The 27,060-nt window shown below is 44.3% G+C and overlaps 1 protein-coding gene across 4 annotated transcripts in view; it reads right to left on the bottom strand.

Annotated features, from left to right (window-relative positions):
- Positions 1 to 27,060, bottom strand: part of B3GAT1 (beta-1,3-glucuronyltransferase 1) — a 65,285-nt gene that overhangs the window by 16,522 nt on the left and 21,703 nt on the right. For 2 of the 4 annotated variants that reach the window (XM_083714107.1, XM_083714105.1), the window contains exons 2-3: positions 8,686 to 9,132; positions 2,596 to 3,104 (exon numbers count right to left, since the gene is read on the bottom strand). In XM_083714107.1, coding sequence (XP_083570233.1) covers positions 2,596 to 3,104; positions 8,686 to 8,872 — 696 coding nt within the window. In that variant the 5' untranslated portion in view covers positions 8,873 to 9,132. The remainder of the gene's footprint in view (positions 1 to 2,595; positions 3,105 to 8,685; positions 9,133 to 27,060) is intronic. The other 2 variants (XM_083714108.1, XM_083714106.1) reach the window with 2 other exon arrangements.

Raw genomic sequence — 27,060 nt, 5'->3', positions numbered from 1 at the left:
GTGTGAATGTGGTCAAGGACAGCTTGACCTGCACACAAGAATAACCTGAAGGAACTCCTGTTTGTTTGGGTTGTGTGAACTAGACCCCAGTTCACTATTTCCTGTTGCTAAGTCGAAGGTTGGTTCCTGGCCTGTTACAAACCTATCAGTCAGTTTCTTTTTTTTTCTTTTTCTCATATCCTCCTGCAATTTTCAGCCTGCCTGCTGGTCTTTGCCAATTTTATTTAGCTTGGACTCCATGCCTAGGCAATGGGCAATGTTTAATTTGCCTGCGTTTAAATTAATTAACATTATGATGTCGTCGAAAATTACTTCATTTGTAAATCCTCGGGGGAAGCAGTGTGTCATTTCTCTGTTCTCTAACAGCTCCTACGCACTGCCGGCAATGAATCAGAATTAATACCCTTTCGCTGCAGGAGTGAGTATGCAGATGAGCCAAGATTTCTTGGGTGTGTGTGGTGTGTGCGTCTGCTGCTGCTGCTGCTGTTTCACCTCCCAGAAGATTTTTTCTTTTAACAGCAACCTTGCCCTCAGTGCTACGGTCAATGAGTATGCATCATTTAGGAGATGACAGTAAGCTGTGTTCCTCTTTTATATGAGAGGTGGCAGCCTTATTCGTAAGAAACACAGCATGTATTACCGGTTAGAGTGTCAGACTAGGACAGGCATGGCCAAACTTGGCCCTCCAGATGTTTTGGGACTACAATTCCCATCATCCCTGACCCCTGGTCCTGTTAGCTAGGGATGATGGGAGTTGTAGTCCGCATGAGGGTGAATAGGGTACGGCCCCACCAACCTCAGTCTGCCCTTAGCCCTCCCCCCCACCTACTTATAGCTAGTCCAGGGCTGGCACTGCCTGCCAAAACATTCCTTCTCCATAGTCTCAGGGTACATTCAGATGTAGGGGATATTGTATTAGTTGTTTTCCTAATCATGCCAGTGCTTCAGTCCTGTTTTCTAACATTCCCTACAAACTGCAGTACCTGTTGTGTTATGGGACTTCAGTTTTTTGACCAATATGCAGGCACATGACACTAAATTTCATTCACACTGGTGCGTGTGTTGGGTTGACACCACAGTGAACGACATTGGAACATGTCACTATTCCCCCACCCTTTCTGCACATGCCTGTTTCTATGCCCCCATGATTCCTCCATGAACACATCGGGGAAATAACTGCATGCTAGCATACGGCCCCCAATTTTGTCACTTTACTCCCTCCATTTTCTGGCTTAAGGGGCCTGCAAAGAGGTCCCCACCCCACTTCCTGGAATCAGAAAACACAGGAAGGAGTGCTAAACATGCACTATATTCCATAGGTTTTCCAGAACTGACTTTTATGCCATGTGGAAAGCTTAACCGTGGTGTAGAAAATAACAGAGCAACCTCGGGAAAATGAAATAAACAGGCTCAGCGTTGCCACTGTAGAACTCAACAGGGAGGAGGGCAAAACTGGAATTTGTGGGTGTTTGCCTGTCACTGATCTCAATGCTTTCCACCCCACCAAACCCAATGGACATCAGCCACCACTGACTAGGACGTGGGAGACTTGGGTTCAACTGAGCTCTGAAATAGTGTTTGCAAATAATGTAAGAAAGAAATAAAACTGATGACAAATATGACTGAGGTTCTGGAAAGCAAGCCATATGATGAGTTGTTGAGGGAGCTGGGTGTGTTTAGCTTGGAGAAGAGGAGACTGAGAGGAGATATGATAGCACTTTTCAAATATCTAAAGTGCTATCACATAGAAGATGGAGCAAGCTTGTTTTCTTTCTGCTCCATAGGGTAGGACCCAAAACAATGGATTCACGTTACAAGGAAGGAGATTCCAGCTTAACATTAGGAAGAACTTTCTGATGGTAAGATACTGTGTAAGATATAACAAGTATGATCTAGTTTCTTCGAGAACAATTGCAAGTCTATTTTAGGTCCTTTTATGTTTTAATTTTTTTGTATTTTAAAATTTTCTTTTTTTCTAGTATGGGATGGGATACAAACTGTAATATAGTAGATTGTTGTATAAATTTGTGAAATATGTTAAATAAAGGTTTATATTTTTTAAAAAAGGATAGGTGAAAACCAGCACCTTGAAAACCAACACCATTTTTTCCTACACAATTTTCAAAATTGTGTGCATTTAAAAACACTGGTAGCATTAAAATAAATTCAAGTGTAAATAAGGTTTGATGGTGTAACAATGGATTTACTGGATGGTTTAGTTTATGTAAAATATGGAGGGATGTACGGTAAGCAAAATGAACCACTGAAAGAGAAGAAGGGAATTCATTAACTTAAGGTTGTCTAAATGAATATCTTGAAATGTAAGCTAGAAAATTTAATAAAAAACTATTAAAAAGTAAAGAAAACCAGCATCAAAAAGGACACATGTACAGACACACAATAGCATGGGCTGTCATATTCAGCACTGACTGAAGTCTCTGAACATACACGGAGTGCTGCAGTACTCACTCACCTTCCATCCGTTCTGTACCACATTGGTGGAGATGCCTACTAAGTTCAATAATGGAGGCATCTCTTTTGAAGGTCAGGAGTGGCAACCTAACCCAGAGGGCAAACCACCCCTTGGCAGCTTACCTCCTCAAAGAGTTCCAGGCTGTAGGTGTTATCATCATCCGCAAAGTAAACAATCCCCGGCTGGCTGTTGTTCTTGTTAAAGGTCTCTCTCAGCCACCGTAGGGCCAGGTTCCTCTGCATTGTCCCCCGGGGGATGCGGGGGTCCCTCATGTCACCCCTCAGCTTGTAGTTGCGTGGGGTTTCTACATTGAGGTGGGTGTAGTTCAACCCAGTGTCCCTCAGGAGCCGGGTGACGAGAGGGGTCCTCCGCTGGGAGTCCTCCACTAGGATCCAGTGCAAGTTCATCACGTGCAAAAAAGTGTTGGCCAACCTTGTCAGCTCCGCCTTCTGGACCGGCCGGCTGTAGGTGGGCGTGACGACATGGATGGTGGGCAAGGCGTCCGACCAGGGAGGTGGTCGGGTGTAGACATACTCTGTCCTAACTACCTCCACGATGTCACGGTCGGACAGGCAGTACTCCTTGGAGTCTGAGCCTTGGACGAAGTCGCGACGGGCATCTCCACCATCTTCTGCAGCGGAGCATGGGAAGGAGAAGGGCAGAGAGGGAACAACTGGTTAGTCTCCCTGGAGAAAGCTGAGAAGGCTGCTCAGAAGCAAGAAACTCTTCCAGTTTGGATTGTCGGGAGAGACCAAACACTAGCAGGAAAGGATGGAGAGGGGAGAAACTCAAGACACATCTGCATTACAGGAAGTTGACTAGATGACGCTTTGGCTCCCTTCCAACTCTGCGATTTTATGATCTACCCAGCTCTGCACCAAGACAATCTGGATTTTCCAATCCACAACCATAACAGCCAAGTCTTCTCCTGCATACCTTCTCACTCCTCTCTCATACCCAATATGCTGGCTTTTAGATTGTAAGCTCCTTGGGACAGAGTCCTATACTCTGGAAAATTGATGGTACTGTATAATTATCAACATCTATTTTTTCACCTTTTAAAAAGAAAAAAAAAGAAAATAGAAAATGAAGAAACATAACACACGATGCAGGCCCAAATCTATCAATTTTGGTTTCGCTTAGTTTCTTGCTTTCCCAATCTTAAATTCACTTAGCTACATTTCCAAATCAGTACTTTTAAGTCCTCATGATAATTCATCAGCATTTTAATGTGTGCTTCTCTGAACCTACACATTTTTAACACGAAGTTTTGCCTAATCTACACATTTTGTCAGCAATCTCCTGTATATATACAATATATAGAGAGAGTTTACATTTGGTGTGCTGTTTTCATGGATATCTGTGTTTCTAAGCACACTTCCCTCTAACATATGCATTTTTGTACCCCTTTTTTTGGTTGGGGAACTGCATCACAGCATTTGAAGAAAAGTGAATTTCTAGGATAGATGTGTTTTGGTTCAAGTGATGTTTCAGAAGGGGCGTCTTAGGTAGGTCTGCATTAAAATGTAAATGGTGAACCAAAATTCTAGTGTTTGGAATTTTGTTTAGGCATTAATTTTAATAGCGGGGGGGGGGGGGGAATGTAGCATTTGTAAGAATACAATTGTCAACTAATGCGTCCAAGAGAGCTGTGGGGAAGTCAAATGGAACCAGCCAGATTTGGGTAAAACAATGACTCTACCCTCAGGGCTACTGGCTGATTATTACTTTGTGAGACCAATAGCACATTTGATGTTGATGTTTCACCTATGGCCTGTTGATGTTTCACCCATGGCAGCAATTGATATTCTAGAGAAGTCTCTTGAGTGTTTCTTTTAAAAGAAATAATGTAGGAGCTTGGAGGACCTCCTGTTTGTTTCTGCTTATGCCCTGCTTTCCTTTTTGTAAATGAAAGCAAAATGTTACACAGTCACCGTAAGTGCTCTCTTCTGTCCAAAGGAAACCAAACTAGCCTGGAACTTCTCAGTAACTGGGGTAGCAAGAATTGTGCAACAATATACCGTATACCAAAACACGGTGGTGACTGCCGACAGTTTATGGATGCTCATCATACAATCTCATTAGATTCCTGCAGCATCTTCTCTTTTGGTGTATCTAGACTACAGATTATACCAAGTGAACAACAGGATCACTAAATAGGGGCTACAGTTGAACCTGCTGTATCAGCAGGGGTTGCCCATTCTTGTCAATGGATTGTGGCTGGGGCAGAGGGCTCAATCCACATACAGTGCCCTGAAAACCCTGTTTGCACCATTGTTGGACAGTTATTTCCTTTTCTCCAGGAAACCTCAACACTGCAGTTCTTGGAGACATGTGTGCTTACTGTCGGTGCCAGAGGTGGATGCCAGGAACAGGTCAGCAATAACCTGGCTTCAGTTCAGTTAACTATTTGCTCAAAGAAACAAGACAAGCCCAGGAGGCCAGGCCTAGTGAGCACAGCCACTCTTCCTGGCAGAGTTTGCTTCTATGAGACAGTTGCAAGGACTGAAGATTCCCACCTGCCCACAGCTACCTAAGTCTCCACCCTTGGTTCCTTCCCAAGCAATCTGAGTCTCTGTCATCTTGCCTGTATTTTATCAATCTGTATTTGCTCTCCTCTCCTCCCCTGCCCCTGGTTCTGGACTGTTCTCTGCCTTAGCCTCTTCCTGCTCACTAAAACCTGTTATCTCTTCCGACACCACCTCCTGCCAGTCTGCTACCACTTTTCCCTCTGACCACTCATCATCCTACTGCCAATTCCCTGGCTCTGAGCCTTCTTCAATTTGGGGTTCCTGTGAGGGATTTCCCCGCTGGTGCCTCCCACCACTTTTCTGCATCCAGCCAGTACATGACATTAGGCATCTCTGGAAAAGAATTCTCAGCATCATCACCCAACTACAATTCTCAAGATTCTTTTGGAGAAACCATGACAGTTCAGGCAAAGCAATGCAAAGCCAGAGTTCCTAATCCAGATGTGGAAGTTGGAAGGGGCTATTGCCAGGCACACCAGCCGCAAGACACCTGAAAGAGCAATGCTTGGGCAACACATTATGGTGGCAGTTCATGTTTCCTAGCAAGATGTTACGAATAAGAATGCATGGTCTATTTTAATTGTAGGCTTCTTGTGGGTGAAAACCCATCTGTTTGTGGCCTTGTGAAATGTACATGTACACATATGGCACTGAATGAATACAACTGCAGCAGCATTAATGCATAATAATAATAATAATAATAATAATAATAATAATTATTATTATTATTATTTCTGTTTGCAATTACTCAAGGTACAGTTGGACATGCTCTCCTGTGGTTGTAAGAAATTAGCTGCCATGGCCACTCCCCCATACCTTAAGGTTATTCATAATGGACTGAAATAGAATTGCCCCACCAGTCTGTTTACCAGTTAAAGGTCAGATGTTTTTTGCTCTTTTCAGGAATGGGTAGCTGATTCATGGAGCCATTTCAGTCAGCATACCAGCAGCTCAACCACATTTTAATCCTAATGTAGTGAAATGCTTTGTCCATAGCTTCATCCAAAAGGTGAAGAAATTTGCTTAGAAGAGCGCTGCTGGGTCAGACCAATGGTCCATCTAAGTCCAGCATCCTATTCTCAGTGTGACCAAGCAGATGCCTGTAGGAAGCCCAGAAACAAGACATGGGTGCAACAGCACTCTTCCTGTTTGTGATTCCTAGTGACAGAAATCAGAGGCAAATTGCCTCTGCTTATGGAGGTAGCTCATAGCTGTTACAACTAGTAGCAGCCTTCTCTTCCAAGGATTTCTCTAACCCTCTTTTTAAAGCCACCCAACCTCCATTTAACAGCATTCGCCCAAAGGTTGTGACTGAACAGTCCCACATTTAATGCTTCATCTTGCTTCTGAGTTTGTATGCCAAGAACTGTCTGCATCCACACAAGCCTGTCCGTTTTCTATGGCAGAGGTGACTGCGGTGATGCCCTCCATATTGGACTCCAATTCCCATCATCCACAGCCATTGGCCTTGTTGCCTGGGGCTGATGGAAGTTGCTGTCCAAAATATCTGAAGTTGGAGAATCCTGTTCTAGCTTATGACCCCCCCCCCCACAAAAAAAAAATGCATTTGAGAGAGATCCAAAGTAATTGACACCAGCCTTTAGAGCTTGCATTGTGGTTCGCTTCATAAACACAGCATAATCCAGAGTATATTGGACTAAAATCCTGGATAGCCTGGTAAGGATTTTCTTTGTTGATTCTTATTAGACCTTGGGGATGATCAGTTTAGGACAGGGGAGAACTTGTAGTGCATCAGATGTTGCTTTATTCTTAACTCCCATCATTAAAGGAGGAGGAGAAGAGCCATGTATACATTACCCTGAACTCCTTAGAAGAAATACCCTGAACTCCTTAGAAGAAAGGTGTTGTAACTACAATAAATAAATGAGCTCCGTAACTGTGGCCATGCTAAATGGCACTAACTTTATTATTTATATATATTTTTTATCAGCATTTTTATACCTCTCTCCAACCATTTTCCCAGGATGGTTTAAAAATTTTTTTTAAATGGAAAAAAAAGGAAATACACCAAAATATAAAGTTAGCAGAAAATATACTTCCATGAATGAAACATATACCGGTACATAAGGTTGTGTCATTGCATTCTACTTTATGGAAAGGTCAAAGAGCAGTAGCTCAGTGGCAACCACAAGGCTCCAGGTTCAGTCCTGAGCATCTCCAAATACAGATGGGAAAGACTCTTCTCTGAAATGCTGGAGTTCCCCTGCTAGTCAGTGTAGACAATGCTGAGCTCAGCTGACCAGTGCTTAAGCTGGGCATAAGGCAACTTCTTGTTTCCACATAAGCCTGACCCTTCACTGATACCATTTACTGCAGCTGCATATACCATGTATTGCACTTTCAGAAATTAGATGGGTGGTACCTGGAGATGATGCCTTTTCAGAGGAACACCTTCCTCAAGGATGTTCACCAAGCACCAATGTTGTGGTTTATTTAGGTGTCCAGTAAAGACGGTCTCATTCTCCCCCATGGCTTCTGCTTAGAAGTCGTCTGGCAGGGATGAGGTCTTAGCTCACGTGTGTTGTACACAGAAGGTACCAGGACCAACTCCTGACATTTCCAGGTAGGGCTGGGGAAAACTGCTTGCATGAAACTCTGGAGAGTCTCTGCCAGCCAGTGTAGACAACACTGAGCTGCATGGATCAGTGATCTGACTTGACAAAAGGCAAATTCCTTATCCTTACCAGTCATGGGAAGTCTAGGAATGCTTCACAGGTCACACTGGATCCTGGCTGCTCTTCCTGAGTTCTCCATCTGTTTCTCTCGGCTGGGAGACAGGTCTGACCCATCTCAACTACCCCTTAGGTGTGGTGGAGGGAACTTCAGGATCACCAGTGCTAAAGTAAGGTGAGGTTTCTCTACCTGACTGAGGGAGGTGACATCTTGTCCTTTGCCTCCTACATGCAAAACAAGCCCTGTTGCTCCCACAAGATGCTGCGGTGGCCAGGAGTTTAGAGGGCTTTAAAAATGAAAGATTTGACAAGAGTCATGGAGATAAACCTCATCTCTGTGGCTGCAAGCCAAGAGAGATAAACAGGGAAGGAAATACAACTCAGTGGAAGAGCTCGGACTTTGCTTGCAGAAGGAATCAGGTTCAATCCTTGGCATCTCCCAGGTAAAAGGATCAGGCAACATGGCTGCAAAGAAGCCCAGAGAGCCACTGTCTGTCTGATTTGGCCAAGGTAGGAAACATATATCATCGAGCCCTAGTGGAATGAGGTTAACATCTTGTGTACACTGCTTCCTGAACACGGAAAGAGCCTTGCTGGATCAGGCCAAGGGGAGCCTACCTAGTCCAGCATCCTATTCTCAGTGGGAAAATGGCAAGCAGGATTTGACCCCAAGAGGAACCCTCTCCTCCTGCAGTTTTGAGCAACTGGCATTCAGAAGCATTGCTGCCTCTGGGTGGGGGATGCACTGGATGCAGAATAAATGAGAGAATGTACACAGTCTAAGTAAAACCAACCCATATAAACTCCAAAACTGTTTCCCCCTAGCAAGAAGCTTGGAAGAACGCTGTGTGGCTGTGAGCTGGCCGAGGATGAAAATGAGCCGGGTGATGATGGAAGAACTGGGAATGAGCCATGGGGGGTGTTGGGTTGGCGGTGGTGGAAGCAAGAGGTGGGCGCAGTTGGCCCAGGCCGGTGGCTTTCTCCTCACCCTTGTGCACGGCAAGCAGCGGAGCAATGGTGCTTTGGTGCCACACGGTGATGAGCAGTGTCCAGGGAAGAACTATCAGCACGATAGCCAGGATGTCTCGACGCTTCGGCATCTCCAAGGCTGAAGGGACCCACAGCTCCTCATTACCTGACAGCGAGAACCCCAGAGACAGAACAGCAGAGGACATGGAGAATAGAGATAAATGGACAAGAAGGAACAACGGCAGAGAGAGAGAGAGAGGAGAGGGCGGCAGAAGGTGGCACGGCTCGTAGGTCTTACCAGTACTCACAACCCACCCATTGCACAAGCAGGTTTGCAGGGACAGCTGCTGCCAGAGGAGGAGAAGGAGGAGGAAGGACAGGCCGCTGCAAGCGGGGGACGTTCCTCCAGGCAATATCGCGGGAGCCGCCAGCGAGGAGGACTTCAGGGTCCCATTTGGACAGAGGCCTGCAAGGGAAAGCAGAAAGGAAGAGGCAGAAAGAAGCGCTTGAGGGCTGGGTGGGTTCAACGTTTTGCTTGCTAAAGCCTGCCTCGTGAGTTGCAGCATCAGTCTGGGTCTTGACTCAGCCCTGGAACCTGTTAGGGTAAACTCTGAGCATGTGCAAAGAGCCTTTCCTTTGCCACTGGGTATCTACAGCAGGGATGGGGAAGCTGAGGCCCCCCCAGATGTTGTTTGGGACTCAGTCTGGTCAAGGGGTAATGGGAGTCAATTACTTTCACGAACACTGTTTCACTGTTTTTCTGTGTACTCAGTTTTTAAATGATTGTCAAGCTGCCTTGTGTTTTATGGATTTCTAAGACAAAGCAATGAAGGAATGTAAATCATCACTGCCATCCAGCAACTTCTGGAGATCCATAGCTTCTCCGTCCCTAAACTACAGCCCTGCTCTCACCGACCCATGGCCGTGTCTGAGGCCTGATCCACAGTTTAGCAGCAGAGAAGGGAGTTGGGGAAATGGCACCAGGGAAGATGAGAAAAACTTGGGAGTTAGCCAGTCATGGTGAGAGGACTTCATGGTGGCTGCTTGGACCTTCTGCAGCAAAAGAGGCTGCATGAGTTATTTTTTAATTTGACAAGTCATTAATTTGCCAGGCCAAGTGCATCTAAGCACACACAGAGTGCTTGACTGGGTAGAAAGAATGACATGCAAATTGTGGGCGTGTACACAGTGTGATTCCCATTTGGTTGTTGTTAAACTACACCAAGAACTTTAATATTTTGTCACCTGCCGTAAACACCATAAACACTGTAAACACCCTGTCCCTGCTAAACGCTCTTGGATAATTTCCTTCAGCGTAGGTCATTTGCTCTGTATTTTATAATTTTATGATGTTTTGACTTTTCTTTGTATTATAACTGCTCTTATAGTAAGTAAGTAAGTAAGTAAGTAAGTAAGTAAGTAGCAGAGTGCCCTTGAACATGGGCAAAGGGTACTTTGTCAACTATGTTGTTATTTCATGCTCCTCTTTGTTTATATGCCACCTTTCAGCCCAAAAAAGTCTCCCTGCACCTGCTGTGGCTCAAAGAATAAATGCAGAAAGGCAAATGCAAACAATACACATGATAAAAATTTGAAACAAAACAACAAAACTGAAACTGACCCATTCACTCATCCCCATTCAAAGAGAGGCCAACTCTTTAAGAACAGCTAATCAGTAATATCTTCACAGGATATTACTGAAACAGTGCCTCATGTGCTTCCAGCTTGCACTCTTTATAAAGATATGAGGGGTGACGTTATTACCCCTCTACTACTATCCATACCAGGTCACTCATCCATTGCTACTGTGTCCTTTCTTCTAGCAGATCAAGATAACAAGGTGACAGCAAAAACTGCAAAAAAATTTTAGTAGGGGCAATTAGAATAAGAACTATTGTTTGATTATTGATTTAAACCTCCAGGATATATTTTGTAGAGTTAAGTTTTTACCTCTATCTTCAGTACATTGTATTTCATTTTATTGCTTTGGCTAGTGGCTGATGAAAATAAAGATTCTTCTGATTCTAATTCTTCACGGGAAAGACATTATAATGGATTCTCCACCCCCCCATCCTCTAAGGATTCTGGGAAATCCCATGACATTTTCTAAAAATTGAAAAATATCAACATGAGTCCACCTTTACATGACAGACACGCCTCCCACAAGAAATCCCACGTCAAGGGTAACCTACGAGGTGTCTTCCAGCTGCTTTAGACCACAACTGGCATCATGGCCCAATGGACTCCAGTCTCGTCCAGCATGGCCTTATAGGAAGTGGCCATTGATCCATCTAGCTCAATATTGTTTACACTGACTGGCAGGGTCTCTCCAGAGTTTCAGGCAGGGAATTTTCCCCAGTCCTAACCTGGACATGGAAACTGAATGCAAAGCAGATACTCTACCACTGGTCTTTTCCCCTATGGTGCTGGGGCTGGTGGGAGCTGTAGTCCAAATTATCTGGAAGGCACCAGGTTGGGGAAGGTTTCCCTAGATTGTCCCCTGGTTTCATGCAGGCTCCTCTCCTGACTGCTTCCATTCCTCCACCGTGAAGCATCCAAGGCTAGAGTGCATTAAACTGCCACAGTAGCTTAACTCCGATGTGAACATGAATACGCACAAGATTTAAGCAGGCTGTATTTTATTGAGGGGTTATCTTGGCAAGCGGCGTACATCACTTAGATGGCAATGTGCCGGGCCACTAGTTTGCAAACAGGAAAGAGCTGCCGAGCTCACATGCAGCTCTGGAACCAAGGAAGCAGATATCAAAACACTGCACTGCTGCATTGCAGGCAGAGAAAGGCACCTGGGAGCAGTGGCTGGAGCATTCAGATGCTGGGGTGCAAGCCACTTTGATTCAGGACAGAAGGGACAGACATTGCACAAGCACATGTAACCATCAATGAACAACCCATCAAATCCAACACAGCTTTGTTTGGTCCTTATTTGCCAGGTAACTTTCTGGTTACCTGTCGTAGGAAACTGGTCTCTGCTGTCTCAGGTCAATGGTCTATCTAGATCAGACTGGCTGGCTGCAGCTGTTTCGGGTTCCAGGTGGGACCCTTTCCTAGCCCTACTTGGAGATGCTCAGGATCAAACCTGAGACCTTTTGCATGTAAAACAACTGTCCAACCAGTCAAGAATATATAGGAAACTGCTTTGTATCGAGTCATTGGCTTATCTACCTCAGTGCTGTCCATTGGCAAAGGCACTCCCAGATGCCAGGGCCAAATGTCACACAATTCACACTTCCCAAAGGAAGAGCAATAAGAAGCTGTGAGGTCCCAAGCCAGAATTTGCTCCTGATCTGGATTGTGCCCCCTGCTCAGTTTCCTGATGAAAGCTCCTCCCGCTCTACTTGCTGTTTGCACTTGAAGGTGCAAGTCTTAGGAGTTGCTGGACTCTTGCTGTTTTTCAGCCCAAAGGAGTTTATTCACGGATATGTTTTGGGATCTCAAGTGTTTGTTCTGAGTTCAAATCTCATCTCAGTTCTGAACTTTCTCAGGAGGCCTTAGGCAAACTGCAGTATCTCAGCCCTTGTGCCCCACCTGCAGTTTGGGAATAATAATCCTGGTCTATTTTAATGCGCACAACCCTAGAGTCTGTCAAGACTGGCCTGTACGGGCAGGGGTATCTTTACCTTTGGGATGCGGGTGGCGCTGTGGGTAAAAGCCTCAGCGCCTAGGACTTGCCGATCGAAAGGTCGGTGGTTCGAATCCCCATGGTGGGGTGCGCTCCCGTCGCTCGGTCCCAGTGCCTGCCAACCTAGCAGTTCGAAAGCACTCCCAGGTGCAAATAGATAAATAGGGACCGCTTACCAGCGGGAAGGTAAACGGCATTCCGTGTGCTGCACTGGCTCACCAGATGCAGCATGTCACGCTGGCCATGTGACCCGGAAGTGTCTGCAGACAGCGCTGGCTCCCGGCCTCTAGAGTGAGATGAGCACACAACCCTAGAGTCTGTCAAGACTGGCCCATACGGGCAGGGGTATCTTTACCTTTACCTTTATTTTAATGGGATTATCAACAGATAAGTGCTTTCAGGTGTCTAAATACTATTGTCACTGCAGCCTCTCCACTAGAGGATGCACTTGTACCAGCCTGTTCAGATTCTGTTATCTACAGACTCATGAAAGTGCCCCTTCCAGTCATTGACATGTTGCAGCCAGCCAATAGCAGTCAAGCAGTGCGTGGAACACAGCCAGTGAGGTGTGTGACCTGGGGTGTGGCTTAGGTGGGCATAGCTTTGGGACAGTCCATGAAGACCAGGTACAGACACCTGGAGGGTTCCTTGCCCCTGGCCTAGAAGCTGTTGACCTGATCTGAGTGAACCAGCTCACAAAGATGCTTTTCTTAAAGGTAAAGGTAAAGGGACCCCTGTCCGTTAGGTTCAGTTGTGGCTGACTCTGGGGTTGCGGCGCTCATCTCGCTTTATTGGCTGAGGGAGTCGGCATACAGCTTCCAGGTCATGTGGGCAGCATGACTAAGCCACTTCTGGCGAACCAGAACAGCGTACGGAAGCGCCGTTTACCTTCCTGCAGGAGTGGTACCTATTTATCTACTTGCACTTTGACATGCTTTCGAACTGCTAGGTTGGCAGGAGCTTTTCTTAGATGGTGCTTTTTCCAAGGCTGATGCTTCTTACCCTAGCCTGGGCAAATGCTAGAATCCATGCAGCTTCCCGCAGGCAAAAGAGAAAGTGAGGGGAAATTCTCTCCCTGCTGTATGCAAGGGGGAGGGAGGGAGGGAGGCCTTGCTGTTTCTGCCTGGCCTCCTTCAGTATCGATTCCCTTTAATTGGGTCCAGAATGTTTAACTGCTCCCTGGTCAATCATCGGCAACTTCAGCTTTCCAGAAAGGAGGAGGAAGATGCAGCCTCTCGATTAAAAAAACAAACAAACACAAACCAGCCAGATCCAAGAATCTTGAGTGTGTGTGTGTGAAAGTGATAGACTGCCACTTAGCATCTGAAATGCAAACGGTTTGGCAGGCAGGGCAATAGCCTTTTCTAATTAATCCAAAGCCACGCTGCAATTGCAAGCTAGGGCATAGTTTACATTGTTAGGGAGCACAGATGAGTCAAGGTGGGGCACCCTGCATTGAAGGGAGAGTGGCACAGCAAGGAAGTAAATGTCCAGGTGTGGAATTCAATGTAGTGCTAAGGAGATCAATGTGTCCCCTCCCCTCCTCTTGTGTGCTGTTCTGGGGGTTCTCCCGACCCTCCAGAGAGGATTTGTGTGAGTGTGTGTGCACAGATATAAGGGAAATTTCTTTTATTAATAATGGAATACAGATTACTTAATGTAAGAGGATGGTAGAAACCACAAAGAGTTAGAGGGAAATCAAAATAACATACAAGGGATGCAAACCGGTCTAGGAGAACAGAACGAACACGACTGTAAAGGAAAAATGAGAGGAGAGTGGAAATATGAAGACAACTTCTTTCTACAAACCTAATGTATCAACTATATAAAGTATGGTTTGTACTCCTTAAATGAATTTATATATAATATAAATATATTAATTTTTTTCCTCTTCTTTCTTTTCCTTGCTTTTTCTTCCCCCCTTCCCTCCTTTTCTTTTCTTTTCTTTTCCTTTTTTATTTCATGTTTTATTTGTTAGATTTTCTCTTTGTAATGAATTTGGATTATTATTGTTGATTGTTTTTTATTTGCAAAATAAATAAAGCATTTAAAAAAGAAAAAATGAAAAAGTCCTTGCACTGGTTTCTACCAGTGGAATGGCATAGTTGAACACAACGGGTGGTATCCAGCCAAGTACTGCTCAGAGTAATGAAACTAACTTAGCACATTGGCTCTGCTATCATCTGCCAGGCCTCCTTATCCTGTCAGCTCCTTAGGCGGAGCAAGCTGAAGAGTTCCAGGCCCTGTCTGTGCTGTACATTTTACACACTATGATACCGCTTTAAACTGTGGGCTTAGGAGACACCTATTCCACTCAGAGACCTACAATTCTCATACTAGTTTAACAATCAATCTTTCTTCCCAGGGAACTCTGGGAAGTAATAGCTCTGTGTGGGGAATAGGAGTTTCCTGATGAGACTCTCAGGGCACTTAATAAACTACAGTTCCCAAGATTATTTAGGGGAAGCCGTGACTGTGGTACAATACTGCCCCATCACCAGCAATGAAGAAAGATTTAAGTGCCAAACCAGTTGGCTTCTGTGTGTGGAAAGCGGGAAGACTACCCTATTGCAGTGGTGGTGAACATCAGAGTCCTCTCTGTGGGCATGTGTGCCCTCGCGCCATCGCCCCAGCACAGAGTTCGCCAGCGTTTGTTACTAGGAAGCCAGGAATTGAGGCTCACCGTCGTGATGCAGACACAGGGATAGATTTGTATTGGGGGCTTCATTTTTTATTTTAAAAAATGTTGTGTTTTTCTAGACTCCAAGTCTGGAACACCCAAAAATGAATACAGCAAAACGAAGAGGAGGAGGAGGAGGAGGAGGAGGAGGAGGAGGAGGAGGAAGAAGAAGAAGAAGAAGAAGAAGAGTGGAAGATCATTCCAAGAGTCATTTGGAGTGATTGAATGCAATGGGAAAATGTTATGTCTTCTGTGCAATGAAAGTGTTGTGTGTCGCACATCAAGTGTCAGACGGCACTTTGACACCAACCACAAAAGTGTTGCCCAACTTGGTGAAACTGAAAGAAAAGAGTTTCTTGAAGGGAAATTGAGGGAATATCATTCCTATTATCGGAGTTTTTGCAACTATCTTTCTAGAACAAATCATCTGAAAGCTGCCAGTTTTCAAATTTCACTGTGCATAGCAAAACATGGTAAGCCCCACTCTGATGGGGATATTATCAAAATGGTCATGTTGTCTGGGAGTAATTCCCTTTTTCATGATTTCCCAAACAAGGATAAAATTATTCAACGCGTCTCTACACTTCAGTGTACTGAGCAAACAACTATAAAATGTAGGGAAAATGGCAGCAAGGATGTTTTGTGATATCAAAACATTTGAGAGAAGACTGCAGGTTTTTGAAAAAGACCTTGAAAGTGGGCAGCTGAAATATTTTCCAACTCTAAAAATGCATTTTGCAAATTCTACAACATTTGTAAACAATCCTACAAGCCATTGGGAAATCTACAAGGAATTTCCTAGCATTGTAGCAGTTGTTTTTTCTAAACTAAAACCTCAGTATTCAGGTTAAATTGTTGTGTTGGCACTTGGCGATAAATAAGCAGGTTTGGGATGGCAGTTTGGGCACTTGGTCTCTAAAAGGTTTGCCATCACTGCCCTATTGTATTTTACCTCAGATGGCAAAATGAGTGGAGGCTTCCCCACTTGGATGAGATGAACTGTGTTTCTATTTCAATTATAGTAATTATTTATAAGTGTAGATCTATTGGGAAAGCCCCCCTCCCATTTGTCTCTACGGCAACAGAACAATTTCTTTGGAAATGCTAAATGGCGGTACTTAACTAGCCAGCCAAAGCCATTACCTTGACAAAGGAACTGGTTTGGCAAACTTCCCCGTTATACATTCAACCTTCACAGCTAAAGGATTGCAGATTTGGAAGGGGACTTATGGTTTCATCCAGACTGTCCCCCCGCAACAGGGATGGCTGAAAACATTTTGGCCCCAGAGGTGAAACACAAAATGCCTCACCTTGCCTTATGTTTGGGCCCAAGCTCATAATAATGTGTGTGCGTGTGCGTACACACACACACACACACACACAATTCATCCAAGTACAGTGGTACCTTGGGTTACATACGCTTCAGGTTACAGACCCTGCTAACCCAGAAATAGTACCTCGGGTTAAGAACTTTGCTTGAGGATGACAACAGAAATTGCACGGCGGCATGGCAGCAACGGGAGGCCCCATTAGCTAAAGTGCTGCTTCAGGTTAAGAACTGTTTCAGGTTAAGAACGGACCTCTGGAATGAATTAAGTACATAACCAGAGGTACCACTGTATAAGCATTTTTGTACATGGTTAGAAAACTGCTTTGCAAAATATGGAGAAGTGTGAATTTGGAGGCTGACTGTGTCGTACATGTAGAGTTTGGGAAAGTGTGAATTAGGTAAGTTTGCCTTTAAATGCAGATTGAACCACGCCCACCCCCCATTCCTAGTAAATGAGCATATGCACACTTTATAGAAATAGGCACCCTATTTCATGGTGATGCATTTTCCTTCCTTCCTTCCTTCCTTCCTTCCTTCCTTCCTTCCTTCCTTCCTTCCTTCCTTCCTTCCGTGAATGTGCAGGCAGCCCTTCAGAAAAGTCTTGCCTTGGCAAATACTTCCACTGGACAGAAGGAGCATTTGCAGTCCATCAAGGACTGTACGGTTCTGATGCATGTTGAAGTTCATTCCCTGCACACTGAGGCCTGGATATTTCTTCCAGGGCAAGTATGACTGCAGCAAACAGGGGGACACTAGGCATGTTTAGTTGCTCATGAATGAGTCACTTGTGCACATTTAAGGAAGGGACGTAGTTCAGTGGTAGAACATCTGCTTTGAATGGAGAAGGTTCCAGGTTCAATCCTTAGTGGCATCTCCAGGTAGGACTGGGAGAGAGACCCTTGTCTGAAACCCTGGAGAGGCCCTGCCAGTCAGTGTAGCAAATGCTGAACTAGAGGGACCAATGGCCTGAGTAGGTATCAGGCAGCTTTCTGTTTTCCACGAGAGAGATGGGAATGGATCCAGGAATTATCACTTGAAGGAGAGATGTTTCATCTGATTTCATAGTTTGGCAGAGGCGTCTTGCGGAAACTGCGGGAGGTGGGGGGAAGAAGGGGGGAAACCGCCAAAAATAAAGGTAGCAATAAAGCCTCATGCTCATTAATTACTCGGTAAGCCATTACTGCCTCAAAATCCCATAACTTTAATGGAGGCTATTATAAAGTATAGCAGCAAAATTGCGAAACTAATTACTGTGCAGTTAGTACAGGGAAAGGAACGGGGATACTTGCCTTGAAAGGGGAGCTGAACCAAAGTATACAATAATAACTTTTCTGCCTGACTTCATTCTTGCCTCCCAGCAGGTGGAAGAGGACAGCTACTCATTCCCTTCTCGTATGTGAATAGCTGCCATTCCGTTCTATGGGGGAAAGTTATGGTATTCATTTTTCAAATTGCATTTATCGTGACCGGTGAACCCTCCTTCCTGTGTTACAGGGGAGTAGCTCAGAGTTGGTCTACCTATACCACAGAATGAGGTGTACAAAGGGATGGCTGTGTATGAATCACCAAAACAGAGGACACCAAGTTGCATATGTTAACAGACTGATGCAAATATAGAAACAATGGGCTGTATGCAAACTTCTCAAGGAGTCTTGCGTTAGTAGATGGGTGAGTTTTAATGTACAATGCAACAGGAATCCAACACAACAGATGCACAGAAGATTGTGCAACAAAGTTATCAGCCACCTGCTTGTGCAATCTTTTGTGCAACAATGTTTTGCTAGTGCAAAATATTTCACCACCAGAACAAGTATACCGTTAAGTGACTTTAACTTAGGCTGGATCTACACACAGGAAAAAAACATGTTGCAAATAAGGCATAAATTAAATTGTTATAGCAAAAGGAAAAAAACCTCTATGTAAAATCGCACAAAGTTTTGTGCCCTATAGCTCCATCTGGTGTCACATGTTTATAACACAGTTAGAATGATATAAGTGACTGTGTAACTGATTCCTTAGAGTTAGGCTGAAATTTATAGCTCTACCTAGTAAATCTTTTAATATCATCTATCTATATCTATCATCTATCTATCTATATCTATCTATCTATCTATCTATCTATCTCTATCTATATCTATCTATCTCTATCTATCTATCTATCTATCTATCTATCTATCTATCTATCTATCATCTATCTATCTCTATCTATCTATCATCTATCTATCTATCTATCTATCTATCTATCTATCTATCTATCTATCTATCTATCTATCATCTATCTATCTATCTATCTAATCTATCTATCTATCTATCTATCTATCTATCTATCTATCTATCTATCATCTATCTATCATCTATCATCTATCTCTATCTACTATATTAAAATATAAGAATATCATCATGCAGCCCCCATTGGAAGATTTATAGTGGACATCAGTTTGCTGCCCAGGCACTAGCTGAGCAATATCAAGGTTCCCTCTGCTATTCCTCCCTAGAGTTCTTTTTCTTTGAACTGTACATGGACTGGGCAACCCTTCAAATAGAGGGTTTCTTCTGTCACACAGGACACATGACCACCCTTTCACACTGACTTTAGGCAACAGTTGGAAGCTAACATTTTCAAATGTTCCCATGTAGTAAAAAGAAACTCAATGCAAATAGAAAGTCAACACAGCAAATAAAGAGCTGTGAACCTTTTCTTGCAGGTGCAGTCATATTATCACATACACCTTTAGAGGAGGAGGGAGAGACTGCAAGACCACCAGGAAAGAGACTTCCGTTCACTTTCGACTTTCCATTTGGTTCTTGTCTCAGCATCAAAAATATAAGGCTCAGTTTTTCAAACACCTAAAGGCAATCACTTAGCCCTCTCTGTCTGGCTTGGGAAGATATCTCACTTGGCCACCTCACACTATATTACCCCTCAATGCATAGAACAGGTATGTATGGTGAACCTGTGGTCCTACAGATGCTGTTGGACTTCAACTCCCGCCATCAATAGTCAGCACGGCCAATGGTTGGAGATGATGGAAGTTGTGGTCCAGTGACTTCTGGAGAGCAGTGGTGTAGCATGCCCCAGGTGCAAAATTGTAAGGGGCGCAAAATTTCAACACTCTGTGCTGCCTCAATACAGTTGTGTGCTTCTGTCAATGGACTCTGTTGAAAACAGTTTCGCCATGTGAACTAGGAAGTAACCTCTCCAGACAATGGAACAACTATTCTTTTCTTATCTCTGTGGCTGTGAACTCCTAGGTGATGTGAATGCCATTAGGCAGGTGAATGTGCATGCATACTCCATCCATTTCCCTCCCACCCACCCAGCTCCTCTGCATGGCCCTAGGCATTGGCAACCCATGCTACACCACTGCTGAAGAGCCGCAGGTTAGTCCACCATGGCCTAGTTCTTCTGAATGCTTCCACCTTGTAGCAGCACATAGCATGAAGTGGAGCACTCCTCCAGTTCTGACCCCCTCGTTTTGCTGTGCAGGCAGACCTTTAAGACTTGTGGAATATACGTTGGCTATGCTGAGGAGAACTGGCTGAGGGAGGCTCTGTGGTATTGAGTGAGATAGCTCCATGCATGACAGCAAGATGTTATCCCTACCAGCTGATAAATAAATGGCAGAAAACGAGCTGGGTGGCAGGGAGGTTCAGTGTCAGCTCCTGATATCGCTGGGGATCAATGTGTCTAAGTGCGGACATGTCACATTATTCAGTCTTGGTCTTGGTCAGTAGAATCTGAAACTGGGTCTACCCACGCAGTATGATGAAGCAGTAGAAAAGGTTGCTGTATACCGCTTCAGAATAGGGACACAGGAGCTGCCTTATACCAAGTCATACCACTGGGTCCATCTAGGTCAGTATTGTCTACCCTGACTGGCAGCAGTTCCAGGCAGCAGAACATTTCCACTGCTACCTGGAGATGTCGGGGATTGAACCTGGGACCTTCTGCACAGAAAGCAGCTTCTCTGCCACTGAGCTGCAGCCCTTCCTTTTAAAACAAAGCAAGACTCCAGCCCTCATGATTCTGAGTCAAGCAGTGATTTAAATAGGAACACAGGAAGTTGCCTTATACTGAATCAAATCAGTCCATCAAGCTCTGTACTGACTGGTATCTGTTCCCCCAGGTTTCAAATTGAAGTGCTGGGGATTGAATTTGGGGTCTCCTGCATGGAAAGCATGCTGTAACCGCTGAGTTATGGCCCATCCCCTAAATAAGGGATGGTTAACATGTCCCAAGAGTGGGGGGTCACCTTCTAACAGAATGGCAAGCAGAGGGTGCAAGAGGATCAACAGAGTCTACACCCTGCTCAGGTCTGCTTCCCCTAATTTTGTCTCCCAGATGGCACTGCATTCTGTTCACTCTTCTCTGCCTTCTTTCTAGTACTTTATTCTCCCTCCCAATCTCTTTTTGCCTCCTGGTTTACAAGCAGGAAGGCTGAAATCTTTGGAAGGGCCTAACTCCCTGCCCTCGCATCCATGCACCATGCACTGAAGGTCCTATTATACTACTTTAATAGCCATGGGAAATCTTGGAAACTGTAGTTTGTTAAAAGTGCTGATGAGCTCACAGACCTACAATTCTCGACACCCTGCAAAACCTACAATTCCCAGAATTTACTGTGACTGTTAGTGCTTTCAATGTACTGCGTGGATGCGATCTGGGAATCTTACCCTCCTGGAGAAGCAGGATCTCTATGCCCTGCCCCCATCCCCACCTGCTGCCACCGCTGAAGCTTTCCTCAAACACTTTTCCATAGGAGGTTGCTGTTAACAGCTGTCGTCATTTATTTTTAATTCTGGAGATTAAAAAGAAAGAAGAAGCAAGGAAAGCCCAACCCAACCAGCCCTGTCTCGGTCTATTTTAAACATTTATTAATAACTCGGCTGAATTAAAAATGTAAGGGATGTTAGTGAGAAGACAAGCATCAAGTGGCTGTAACCTGAAATCAGCCCCTCGCTTGAGGTTTGCTAAGATGGGATGCAGAACCAGGTGGATGTGTGAGACAGAGAGGCTGTAGCTCAGCCTTGCAAGGTTCCCAAGTTCAATACACAGAATCTCCAGGTAGAGCTGGGAGAGAACTATTGCCCAAACCCTCGGAGATATGCTGCCAGTCACTTTAGAATGTTTAGAATGATTTTAGAACGTTGTATTATTTTATTGTTGTTAGCTGCCCTGAGCCCGGCTTTGGCTGGGGAGGGCGGGATATAAATAAAATTTATTATTGTTATTTTATTTAGGCAAGCCAGAGCTTGATGCACCAGTGGTGTAACTCAGATGAAGGCTCCTTTTCTATGTTCCTACACTGGAAATGGAAGTGTGGGCCAGTTAAGTTGAAAATATTGGAGAAGGACTTCCATAAAGCACAACCCTATGCAGAAGTGCATTAAACTGACTTGAGCTGGACGCACCAATGGTCTCACATGCTGTAAGGCACATTCCTGTGCTCATGTGTTTTAAGTGGCAGAGGATCAGCTTTGCATGCACAAGGTCTGAGGTACAATCCTCAGCATCTGCAGGTAAGGCTGGTAGAGATATTGGATTGATGCTTTAGGTCAGTGTTCATTCAGTCAGATGGGTGGTGTGTGTGTAATTATTATTTTCCAGCTATTCTCTGAGATATTGTATTTCTGTTTACATTATCTTTTTGGTTATTGCCTTGAGTTAAAATGTATTATTATTATTAGGAATTTGCCACAGATACATAAACCCTTAAAGCGTTTCCCACCAGCTCCATTGGCAAGGCTCTGTGCTCTGAAGAAAGGGCACTAACCTTTACATAATAATAATAATAATGGAACTGCTACTGATGAAGAGCAGGGCAAGCTGGATTCCTCCAAGCAGCCCAAGGCTAGGCAAACTGTGAACGAAAGTGATTGGAGCAGGTACAGGCACTTTGCAGTTGCAGAAATAAAAATACTCGGATGCATTCCAAGAATGCTGTCAAAGCAGGTGGTGGTGGTGGGTTGAACTTCTAAAAGGAGAGGTGCCAGAAATAAGCTTTTATTTGTTCCATTATTTGACACTTCCTTTAATATAAGGGTGTGGGGGGGCACATTTTCACCCCAGAGGGCTATATTCTCTTTGGAGCGATCTTCCAGGGGCCACAGGCTAGTAGTCCAGAGGCAAAAATAGGTGGAGCAATGGATGTAAATGTTGGACGTGCCTAGTTCCACACACACTCAACACGCCACTATGTATCCTCTATCCAGGTAAGGAAGAGGCATTGACAGAGTTCAGAGACGCATTTCCAGCCTGGCACAAGCACTCAAGGAGACTGTGAAGCAGGGCTGGTGAGGGGCATAGCCTGGGGTGAGCCCCAAGGGCCAGACAGAGGCTTGGAGCATCACAACCAACTCCTTGGCCTGACGTTCCCCATTCCTGCTACAATATCCAAAAGGGCAGTGTAGGTTGCAGTTCTAAGGCTGGCGGCGGGAAATCTGAAAGAGGTTCAACCACCATACTCCACAGGGCAGAAGTGAGGGCAGAGGAATGATCTTCCATTCCAGTTCCTGTTCTCTTCAAGCCTCCTGTTGCATATCCTCACAGCTCCTCAGTGTCCCTCCGTCCCTGTTTTATTCAAACCTCTGCTATTGTGCCACCTTTGTAAAACATGGCTTCTCTGTTGTTCCACTCCCCTGCCATGGCTTCATGCAAAACCAGGAATCTGATGAGGGACTACAAATACTCCAGTGGGGGCCACATGAGGACAGCTTTACTTTCTAATGTATATAAGAATAAAAAGTATTACTATGAATGCTTTCCTTCCCATTGAAAACCATGGGAGAGAAAGGGGAAGGGGGATTTAGATACACTCAGAAACATGTCTAGCTTTCTCCCCAGTTTGGGGCATGTCATGGAAGTGGGATGGCATTGGATCCATGTTGCTTCCTGTTTTGGGCATACCCACAGCATGTCCCCATTTTTAGTGATGTAAAATCTAACCTCCCCTCAAAGGAATCAGAATAAATTCAGAATTAAGAGCTCAAATCATCTAACCTCCCTGCAGACTTTGTGCAAAACAAATCATACCAATTGCTCAATAAATAGCTTGCCTATAACAGGTATATTCAACCTATTCAGACCCTGAAGACCAGTGATCTAGAGGAGGGCTGGGTGAACCTGTTTATCTTAAGTTCCGTTCTCCACAGTTCTACTCCAGTTTGTGATATATATATTTTAAGTTCTCTTGAAAATTCACCAACATTTCAGTGGGAATTTTGCACAATATTTTTCTATGCAATTTTGTTTAAGGTGCACATTTCTGCAATATTTTTTGCCCCAACTACAAAGTATTTTAATATGTTAGTTTCACAAACTATATACATTTTCTTGCATGCCTTAACCTAGCATGTGCATTTTTGTACACATTACCTGGCTGGAGAACTACTTGGTTGGAGAATTGCATCACAAGATTCAGAGAAGTGCAAATTTTGAAAGATGGCTGTCTTTTAATCCACAAAAGTGTGAATTAGGCCAGTTTGCCTTTAAATGCAAACTGATTCAAGAATCCCTACTCTGGAAACAGTCTGATGCTTACTGGACACAGCTTGCTTCTGCGTAGACATCCACAGGCTTTCACTGTTAGCCTGGATCCAACCCATTTTGTTAAATACTACTGTTAAAGGGAAAGTGCCCCCAGCCAGATCACCAGTTGGATAAGAATTTCCCTCTTCTGATAAGCTTTCAGCGTGCACTGAACAAGTTGCTCCTAATTGGAAATTGCTGCGTATTCATTCACAATTCATAGTTTTCACAGGATAACTTTGGAAATTGCAGATATTAATACTGGCAGTCAGGTATTTGGTAGCACAGAGGAGCTGTAGTAATTAATTGTGCACTGGCATAATGAGTTATGAAGGATAAATTGCCCATTCATAAAGCAACGCATTCCATTTGGGATCTTTGTGGGCATTATAATATATTGGCAGCAAAATTCACAGCTCTGTAAATTCACAAACATTGTCAAGTTGAAAGAGCACTTGATTCTATATGGCCATATGAGACCCGGTGGGATGGATATGAGAAAATCAACAAAGAGAAGTTGTCCTTGCTAAATTTTAACCTATTGTTAAAGGCACAGGAGCCTTGCCAGGAACAAAATGTGGCAACCCCAGATTAGGACCGAGTAATGTAAGTGCTCTGCACATGGTCAGGTTCTTTTTTGCTTTCAGCCCACATTGTGCTGCCTACATGGGACTTGTTATCTCTGAGTATGTCAATGCATTACTTGCAATACAAAGCGGAAGTGGTGTGAAAAATCACTTCTGTTCGTGGCGAGTGATTCCACTGAGTTGTCCTCCATACGCACAATGCAGTGTGGTCTGATGCCACATGAATCAGCCCTAATAGCCATTCGCACAGCCCTTTGTGCGAGTAGAAATGTGACTTGATGGATTGTATGTGTGGAGAAATGGTTGACAGTTTAACGGCTTGCCCAGGTCAGCCTATGTTAAGAGACATTTGTGAGTGGATTGACAATTTATGACAATTTGAGTGCATGATGGGCAATCAATATAAATCAACTCTACTACAAGCTTCTGTTGCAGAAGTCAACAAACATGATGGTGGGGTGCGCGTGCAATGGTACCCTTGAGGTCATTCCTGGCACCAACAAAGCCTCTGAGCTCTCCCACTCACTGTCCCTTAACAATGAGGTGGTGAGTGTGGTTGCCCCTTTCTCCTTGGGAAAAAACATAGAGATGAAGAAGGAAGCTGGAAGAGTGTCTCTCTTTCCCATTTCCTCTTTCATCTCTATATGCTTTCTGAGGCTCAGATTGATTTGACTGGCTCGAACCTTTACCCAGATTTCTTTGGGTAAAAAGTATATGTGCACACTCTTTCTGTCTCTCTGGCAGATTTATACATGCCTACTCTCAGCTAAAACACTGGCTATTTAACCCATGTATCCATTTGCTTATGAGAGTTAGGCTTTGCTCCTGGGCCTTTCTCCTTCAAACAAGGGGATGATGCACTTGAGGAGGAGATTGTAATGAGGTTTGAAAGACCCTGGAGGAAGGAGACACTTGCTCAACACCAGCCGGAGCAGAACATCCGTTCCCCCGCCCTGCTCACAAGCACTATCTGCCCACCCTGCTTAATTACTGGGGGGAGAATAGGCGATTGTCAGATGTGTGATCTGCTTTATAAGTTGCTAATGGTGCTCAGGGAGGACGATTGATTATTTCATGCTGTGGTAGGAAGGGGGCGGGGCGGGAAGGCAGGCAGGAAGGAAACAGCTCAACAATAATTTATCGTCTTTCTCTGCAATCAATCTCAGCACGATCATCTTCTAGTCTATTACTGCAGACCCCTTTCTCACATGCTTGATGTGGGCAGCTATTGTTCTGCATGCCCCATGGAATGAGACATGTAAGCAAGGTGGAGTGATGTTGGAAGAGTCTGCAGTTTTCTGAATGGCAAAGACCGTGGCTCCATCTAGTTCGGTATCGTCCACACTGTAGCGGATCTGCAGGGTTTAAGAAGGGGATGTTCCCAGCTCTACCTGAAGATGCCACTGGGGACTGAACCTGAGATCTGCATGCAAAGCAGATTCTCTGCCCCTGAGTTATGGTCCTTGAATTAGGTGAGTCTGCATTCAAATTCAACCAGGTGGAATTTCTCCCCCATTACTTGTAAGGGTTATCTGGGTTATCCTGCCTGTGACTTCATCTTTCCCTCTAGCACACACTGCTCTAGGAGCCATAAGAGGAACCAAAGTCCCAAACAGGCAGTAGATTTAGCAAATTAACATCAGCTCTGCAGGGGAGAAATAAAGAGGAAACAAGGCAATTGCATGAAGATTCAAATTAAGCACACACACAAAACAAAACCAACAAACAAAGGAGACACATCTAGGAAGTTGCATTCACAATTCCTAGGACAAATAATAAAAATAATAATAATTGATATGGTCGGTGGGGAGATAGCAACATGTCCTTTAGAATAATAGAATTGTAGAGTTGGAAGGGACCACGAGGATCATCTAGTCCAACCCCAGCAACACTGGGATCCTTATGCCCAATGTGGGACTCGAACCCACAACCCCAAGATTAAGAGTCTCATGCATGCTCCACTGACTGAGCTATCGGTCATAAAAAGATTTGCCATGTTTTATAAATATGCAGATGTTGTCCTCAAAGTTTTCTGATCTCCCCACTTGTTTGTTATTGAACTATGTGTTTTCTGTGAAATAAATAAAGAGAAATATTGAAAATAAAGTTCTGGGGGGGGGGGGTAGAACATTGATTGGATGTGCACCTGACTTACCTAGTGTGCACTTTGAGCAACATGGAGCGCATTGGGTCAGAAATGCAGTGGTATCTGGGGGCATCTGTGAGAACAGACTGCTAGGTTAGGTGCTGGCAATGGCCTTCACTCTATTATTTTCAGCATCTGCTAAAGCATTCTTGTTTAGACAAGCCTGTCAATTTAGAATACTGATTCATGGTCTAATCTGTTTTTAGTTTATTGAATGTTTTAAATTATTGTTATTTTATCTTTTTAGTAAACTGCTTTAAGTGTCATCGTCCCCCGGCAATCAAACAGTGTATAAGTTTATAAAATGAATGGAAATTTGGTCTGATTGAGCATGGCTCTCCTTATATACTTATCTTATGTCCTTACTTTCTTGGGCTCCATGATCACTGCAGATAGTGACAGCAGTCAAAAAATTAAAAGACGCCTGCTTCTTGGGAGAAAAGCGATCACAAACCTAGACAGCATCTTAAAAAGCAGAGACAT

Source organism: Podarcis gaigeae (genome assembly GCF_964106915.1).
Source record: "Podarcis gaigeae genome assembly, chromosome: 15".
NCBI lineage: Eukaryota > Metazoa > Chordata > Lepidosauria > Squamata > Lacertidae > Podarcis > Podarcis gaigeae.
This window is presented reverse-complemented; position numbering and strand designations above follow the sequence as displayed.